We start from the raw sequence: 7,881 nt of genomic DNA on the forward strand, positions 1-7,881 counted from the left end.
GATTGAAAGAGCAAAATGGGAAAGTGCTCACAATTTCACTGGAAAGCATTCTAGTCGGGGTGGGGGTGGGGGAATATTTTTATCTTTTAAAAGAAAGATGAAATTTATAGATTACGGAAGAGCATGGATCTCAAAGCTGAATTGTATCAGAGTTTATGCTTTCCTTGCAGTTGGCATGAAAAGATTAATCAAGATAAAATTTGTAAATAGAATAAAGACATTTCTAAGTCCGTATTCTTATCTTATTAGTTGTAAACAGAAATAATCTGCGCTATAGAGAAAGAAGAGATTAGTACTGCTTTATATAGTTGTACTTAAGTTTTTTACGGTAAAAATGTTGAAGCAAAATACTGAACTCACTGGGAGTATATAAAAAAACTACCATTTTTTTTTTAAAAAGTGCTTGTACTTGTAGCATAGACTACCCTGAAGTTATAATGTACTTGGGAAAAATACTTTGTCATGTTCTTGCTCAAGAGCAACGATGTTTTAAATAAATATAAATCAAGTGAAATCAATATTTAGGACTGATAGCAATGAACATCTTTCTACAGCTACATCACTTTACTACAATAAAAATATTTTAAAGCCATAAGACTGGCAAAGTTTTCTAAACAGCCTATTTTTTCTTTTGCCTTTTGAACTAAATCAGACACATATTTCTAAGTATCATCTAAGACTCTCATCTTTGGTGGGGGGCAGCAGCCTAAATTTAGCTTTCAGGAAAAAAAATGCAATGGTTTGCACTGAGTTTGCACATTGTATTTTTTTTTTACAGGTAATATGTGGACATACCTTACAACTTTCACAGGTCAGGAGTCCGTAATGATATCCAGATACTTTATCTCCACACACAGGACACAACTCCTCAAGATCTTCATCATAGGAATAATTCACCATTTTAAATTGAGACACTGAAAGAAGAGGGGGAAAAAGATATACACACCTCCAGGTCATTTGAACCCACGCAGGGTTCTAATCCTGTGAGGAAACACATTTTTGATGACTGGTGGACAAATATCACCAGGTAAATGTATAAAATAAAATATATGTATATATTTTATCCAAGTGATCCTGAAAAGAGCTATTTTTACACTTAAAGGAAAACATCTCTGGGCGTCAATGACCAGATACCATACTTTTAAATTTAAAAAACAACACCAACTTCTTTTAAACTGACTAGTGTTGAACCCAGGTCTCATAACTCTGTAAAACAGAATAGGAGCCGCCGCGTGGAAAGGAAGAACCAGGGACTCACTTTGCAATTTCTGGAGTTAATGCCAAAATACCACCTTTGATACACACGGACGAACACACAGACAAGACAGACACACACTCCCGAAGCAGTTTCCTGGACGCGCATTTAGCAGTTTACACTAATTGGCAAACTGTTCTTTTCTGCAGAGAATCCCAAGCCCCAGACGCCCGTCTTCTCCACATCAGCCCCAAGTTGATGGGCAGCCGGCGGCCGCTCGCCCCCCGGCCGGACCTGTTAGAGTAATCGAATCATTCATTCCGTTCTCTACTAGAGAAGGCGCGCGTCTGCTTACTTTCATCTCCTCGCGTTGGAGAAATGTCCTGCGAAAAGTGACAAGAGGGGAAAAGATAGGACGCCTACCCAGAAGAGGGGGGGGGGGAGGGGATGTGGGGGAGAAGAAAAGAAACGCCAGGTGGTTGGTCTCCTGGCCGGGCGCTGGGCTGGTAATGAACTTCACGTGCTGGCGGAGATCGGCGCGAACCAACACCACCTCCAGATCGCCCGGTTACACACACAAAAGCAGGCCACGGCCACACGCGGCTCCGTGCCGGGGTCTGGTGACCGCCTTCCTGGGAACACCACCCCGAGAGGCCGGGATAAACGACACCCAAAAGCTCGGGAGCAGAAGACACCCCCCCCCCAGGTACCCGCTCGCGTCCCGCCTGCGCCCTTGCGCACAGCAGAGGGGGAAGTGAGGGTGGACGGCACCCAAGACAGGGTCACCCGGGGGTAGGACTGGTCAGTCCCGTCGGGCCACTGCGCCCTGCTCCCCAGAACCTTCTCCTTAGCCCCCGGCGCGCGCCCAGCCCTGCGCCGCGGCTCCGCCCTTGGCTACTCCCGGCGCGCAAAGTCGCCGTTTGTTCTCAGTTAATTAGTGGCCGGCGGGGCGCGGGAGGGGGGGGGGACCCCACACTCGGCTGTAGCTTCCCCTCTGATTTACTAAATAGCAACGCTCCCCGCCTCGCTGCCCACCTACCTGGCCACCGGATCACCATTCTGGCCTCCTGGCAGATGGAACTGATTTGAAAAAAAAAAAAAAAAAAATCAAGTTTAGGCCCGGCCTAAAGCAAGGGCTGCGGCGAGGACCGGGGTGGCGGCCGCAGTACTTGGGGGGCACAGCGGGCCGAGCCCTGAGTCTCTCCCAGGCGCCAGCCCGGGGCTGGGCCTTGAACCGGACGGAGTGAGCCAGAGTTTGGGAAAATCCCGGGACACCCGGCGCCAGGGGTGGGGTGGGGGGCGCCGGGCTGCGGGACGCGGGTCCCGTCCGCACCTCGGCAGCCGGATCGCGGCTCCCAGGGCGCCCCGCTAAGGATTGGGGACTCAGGCTGGAGTGCGTGGATAGCGCTCCGAAAACTCGTGACCACGGTCTCCAAGCTGACTTTAGGGACGGAGAGAAAAGTCTACATTATCCAATGTTGTGGTTCTCTAGCTCCTTCTCCCCACCAAGGAAACCCCAACTTCACACCTAAGGGGGCCCAGGCCGGCTGGGGCCGAGTCTGACACGGACCAGCTCCGGGCGCGAGGTTAGGAGCCCCAAGGAAATCCAAAGCCAGGCCGGGCGCCGCGGCTGGATGCGGAGCCGGGCGCCGCGGGGCAAGGCCGGGCGGGGGGGGGGGGGGTCGGAGGTCGCTGCCCTCCGCTCGGCTGCCAGCCACAAGATCCCCCTTGGGCCCCCCGTCTCTGTCCCGAGCGAGGAGCGGGGACCACGGCCGTGGACGCTGGGGTCTCGGGGACACTGGCGCCGACGACGCCGGGAAGTTTCGGCGAAGTTGGGCGCGCACGGCGCGCAAGGCAGGGAGTGGATCCTGTTTTGGGGGAGAAGGGTCCCCCGTGAGTCCGTGTGTGTGCGTGACTCTATCACCATCAGATCACGCATGCAAATGGAGCGGGCGACTCCAAGGAGCCGGAGATCCCCACCAGAGGCGTTCTCCACGCCGCGCTCGAACCCAGGGCTGGGCGGGCCGCCGCGGGGACCCTCAATCCTCACCTCCTCTCTTTCGGGGGGGGGTGGCCGGTCGCGTCCAGAAGGACCCCCCCGGGGAGCCTCATCTAGGAAGCGTCACCCAGCACCGCCTTCCCCTCCCCTACAGGGTCCCGATCGACCTGCATGCACAGCCCGCGCGGCCGCGGGAAGCCCCAACTTCCCGTCGGGACCCTAGACCCGTGCAGGCTGCCACCTCTCCCCGGGGCCGTACCGAGTCCCGCTTCCCGCGCTCCTCACCCCTAACTCCCCCTCGATCCTAGCTGCGGGGCAGGGCGGGGGGAGAGACGCCTCGCTGGGTCACCAGGCTGCAGACACCCACAAAGTTAGCCTGGGGACGCTTTCAGCCTCCGGGGAGGAAGGCCTGGGCCGACCACTGGAGGGGGTGGGAGATCGCCACCCCCACCCCCTGCCTGCCACCCCTGGGTTCCTCTGCCCTCCCTGCCTCCCGGGCGGCCCCGGCCCGCGCCAGCCGGGACTCGGCGCTCACGCCTCCCCGGCCCTTTCAAGTTCGCTCTAAGAGGACGGCGCGCCGCTGCCGCCGCCGCCGCGCCGGGGCCGGGCCGCACATCCTGCGCGCGGGGAAGCGGCGAGGACGGAGGAGCCCCGGAGACTTTTCCTCGCATTGTTCCCGGAGCCAACGCCACAAACTTCGGCAGAGCTCCACACAGCCACGTCCACGTCCCCACCCGCGCCCACACTCACGTCCGCATCCACACTGGCTATTTGGGAATGGCGGGGGGGGGGGGAATAAACGGTCTGGTTCCTTTTTTCCCTCTCTTCCTCTCCTTTTGTGGTTCGCAATCAAGTGGTGGGAAAACAAACAGGACTTCCAGCGTATTCTGCGCTCCCTGATGGACGGCGGAGCCCGGCGCGCACGTCCACCCGCCCCACCGCGTTCCACGTTTCGCCCGGGACGGGGCGAGGCAACTTTCCCGTCACCCAAAGTGGGTGCCAGGTCCGAGCTGGCGTCGGGGTTCGCCTGGGGGTTCGTGTGATCCCATGGCACTGGTTTTTTGGGGGGTGGAGGCGCTTTCTCTCTGTACTTGACTTTCTTCGCCGGGGCCTCCCCTTCCTCACCGGCGCGCGGGGGGGGGGGGGCAGAGCCGTGCCAAAGACCCCGGCCCGCTCCGGGGTTCGGAGACTCTCCCCCACTCTCCCCGCATCCCGCCTGACGGCCGCGATCCTCGGAGGTCCCCCCGCCCCCCGCCCCGGTCGTCTAGCTCGGGTGCCCTCCGCGTGTAATTAGAAGCGGCCAAATAGACACTGATCACGAAAGCTCTGCCTGCGCCGGTCTAGAGTCCTAAACTTTTATGCCCGCCATGGGGGGGGTCTCCCCCCCCCCATGGCCGCCCAGCAGCCCGAGGCCAGCAGCGACTTCCCGCCCGGCGCGGGAAGCGGCGGGGAGCCGGGGCGCCGCGCGTGGCCGGCTTACCTTGCATGGCTTCCGGCATCTGCCCCTGGTCCCCATGCGCTCGAGCCAGTGCCAGGGCTTCCGTCTCCACTTTGGGCAGCATGACCAGGCGGGCCTCAGGGTCGGTGCGCCAAGCCCAGCTACCTGGACACGGGCGGCGGGAGGTCCAACTCCGGCGGAGACGGAGAACGGGCGCCGCGGTGCCCGCCCGCCCAGCCGCCCAGCCGCCGGGCAGGAACTCAGCCCCGTCCGCTTCCGCAGCCCCGGAGCTGCCCCGAGCTGCGAGGAGCGGGTCAGGGCCGGGGGAAGCCGACGAGGAAGGGCGTCCGAGCGCCCGCGGCGGCGGGGACGCAGCTGCCCGGGACGGCGCTCGGCGCGCGGCCGGGCTCCGGGGGGCGGCGGCCGCGGGGCTGCCAACGCCGCCGCGGCTGAGCGGCTGCCGCGGCTCCGGACGGCTCCGAAGACTCGCTCCTCCCGCCCTCCGGCTCGGGATCGGCAGGGGTCTCTCTCTCCCTCTCTCTCTCCTCTCTGGTCTGTCTTCTCTCTCTCTCTCTCTCTCTCTCTCTCTCTCTCTCTCTCTCTCTCTCTCTCTCTGCGCTCCTCTCCGGTCCGCTCGCCGCGCCTCCCCTCCGCCCCTCTCCCGAGCTCTCCCAGCCTCGCTCCCGCGGCTCGGAGTTGCGAGTTCCAGCCCCGAGGAGATGGGGACGGCCCTGGGCAGGACGGGGAGGGCTGGAGGGTGGGGAGGAGGCGACGAGGCGCAGCGAGGTAAGTAGGGCTGGGTGGGCGGGAGGCTGGGGCCGGGGACGCGGGTTCCGGACTCAGGTCGGACCCTGGTCTCCAGCCAATGAGGATGCGCTTGTTCCCACGCCTGCCCCAACCTCTTCACCCCGCCTCAACCCCAGCCCACCCCACCCCGGCCCTCGGGGAGGGCGCAGAGGTCTTGGGAGAAACCCCCCGGGGGCGCGCGAGGTGGGGCCGAGGGGTAGCGAGAAGGGATGGGAAGGGCCGGTGAAGGGGCGTCCTCGCTGGCTGGGGCGCGAGAGGAGCCCGAGAAGAATTAAATCCTAGGTGAAAAGACCACCAGAGGGAAAGGGATGCGCAGGTCACCAGATCGCTTTCTTCTGTCTGTCTGTCTCTCCAAATGCACAGGGTCTCTGGGGCACTCTTTCTCTCCACGACGCTCAGTCCGTTGGAGAGGTCCCCACGCGAGTCCCTGAGAGGCTTGAGAGAGGATGGCGGTCAGCAAGGGGAGCGCTAGGTCCCCGAGATTCCATCCTCTTACTGGAAATTAGAGGAAAGGACAGTGGTCCTGCTCTCCTCGGCCTCCTCCACTTAGAAGGAGCCCAGCACCCGAGCTCAACTCGAGTGTCTTGCTGAGGGACTTCCGACAGAGTTCCAGATAAAATGGACAGTCTAATTTCCCGTTTCACCCTGCTGTTTCTTTGGTGAAGAAACCCAAAGGTGCGCTCTCCCGCTCTCTCTCTCTCTCTCTCTCTCTCTCTCTCTCTCTCTCCCTCCCTCCCTCTCTAGTTTCAAGAACCATCTGTTAGGCAAGCTCTTCTGCCACCAGCCCTTCAAAGTTTTCAGATCTCAACCCAAGATGAAACACAGTCCCAGTCTCCTGATTGCTCTCAAAAAGCCTCCACGCCGGGGCTCTGCCTCTGAACGGAGTAATTATCACAGTCCACCCACAAGGGGGTGAATTTGAATCTCAAAAGATCTAAAGTTATTCTATTTAAATGGCAAAGGGATCACACACTCCAAACAACTCAGCCCAGTCAGCAGAATTTCAATTAATCCAATCGCCACTGCCTAGCTGCTCACACTTGGGCAATCCGTGGACTGTTTGTTGCCTTTAAGAAGCCGATTTGGGGCTGGGAAGGTAACTCAGTGGGAGAGTGCTTGCCTTGCAGGCTTGAGGCCCTGGGTTCGGTTCCTCAGCACCACATAAGCAGAAAAAGCCAGACATGGAGCTGTGGCTCAAGTGATAGGGCGCTAGCCTTGAGCTGAAGAGCTGAGGGACAGTGTCCAGGTCCAGAGTTCAATCCCCAGGACCCGCAAAGAAGCTGATTTGTCTCTTTGCTCTTCACCGAGAATCTAAGCTATTGGAATTTCCATTTCCATGAGCGCCTAAGTGTTGAAAATCGGGGAGGCCTTAGTTTGTATGGGGTGGGGCGCGGATGGACCCCAAATCAATGACTCGTAAAGCCATGTTGAAAATGTAGTTGTCTATCCTTAATGTCTATCCTTCCACAGTTCCGAAAGGCAATGAATCTCAGGCTCTGATCACTGCATACCTGGTTTGGGGTGAGTTCAGTGGAAAAGCAGGTCATTACAAAGGGTGGAGAACAAGCTCACACACTTCCAGCAGTCAGCACATCCCCAAACACCAGACTCTCTTCCTTTCCTCCTATCTGGCTGGTGGAGTTGTAGGCAGAGTTTAGGGACACTGGAGGAACTGAAAGGCTCTGACAGAACCTTGACGTTTGACGTGTCACAAGAAACTCTGCCTGATAGGAGTTGAGACTGAGGCCAAGCTCTGCGGCCAGGCTTCAGGGCCGGAAGGGACAGTCCAGTCCAATCTGTCCCCCGTTCCCCCCCCCCAAAGATGCTGGGTGATATAGTGGCTGAAGGCCATGTGGCATCCATTTCTCTTCCCACAGGTAGACTTTCCAGGAAAGAAAAAAGCCACACAGAAAGGGGGTGCCAGTACGAAGACTGGGGAGATTCAGGTTGAGGTTGGAAAGAATCTGACCTCTAAGTTTAAGGGGTGTCCTCCAGGACTGGGACTTCTTGGAAGCTGAAGTCAGGACACCCTACCCCTTACCCATCCTCCCCCCCCCAAGAAAAACCCTAATGCTTTCCGGGACAGAGAACACGCCTTTTCTAAGAACCCAGGGAACTGTGAGCCCCGGAGGCCTTCACCCCGGAGCTGAAGCTGGAAAAGTGCCCCGGGGGCGCCCGGTGTCAATGGCTTCTAGAGACCTGGACCCCCCAGGTCTATGGCTTCGGGGCAGCAACCCTATCCGGAAATGGAGGGGCGCACTCACCTTTCCCGAGTTACTGTTTAAGTTGGGGGAGCGGCAGAGGCTCCGGCCCTGGAGCCGACGTCTGGGGAGGGAGGGAAAGAGGGCGGGCGGGACTGGGCTGCGACACAAAAGTCATCCCAGAGTCCCCTGCACCCCTTTTCAGTGCCGCCCTCCCCCAGATTCTTTCCTCGCTCCCAGC

The 7,881-nt window shown here is 58.7% G+C and overlaps 1 protein-coding gene across 1 annotated transcript in view; it reads right to left on the minus strand.

Moving 5' to 3' along the window:
• The window catches only part of Nr5a2 (nuclear receptor subfamily 5 group A member 2), a 94,041-nt gene extending 88,666 nt beyond the window's left edge, over nucleotides 1–5,375 (minus strand). Inside the window, exons 1-3 of the mRNA XM_042701261.1 lie at nucleotides 5,356–5,375; nucleotides 4,675–4,760; nucleotides 796–914 (exon numbers count right to left, since the gene is read on the minus strand). Coding sequence (XP_042557195.1) covers nucleotides 796–914; nucleotides 4,675–4,756 — 201 coding nt within the window. The 5' untranslated portion in view covers nucleotides 4,757–4,760; nucleotides 5,356–5,375. The remainder of the gene's footprint in view (nucleotides 1–795; nucleotides 915–4,674; nucleotides 4,761–5,355) is intronic.
• Between the last annotated feature and the right edge of the window lie 2,506 nt (nucleotides 5,376–7,881).

This window comes from Dipodomys spectabilis, unplaced genomic scaffold (assembly GCF_019054845.1).
Source record: "Dipodomys spectabilis isolate Male_0828 unplaced genomic scaffold, ASM1905484v1 ptg000288l, whole genome shotgun sequence".
NCBI classification, from domain to species: domain Eukaryota; kingdom Metazoa; phylum Chordata; class Mammalia; order Rodentia; family Heteromyidae; genus Dipodomys; species Dipodomys spectabilis.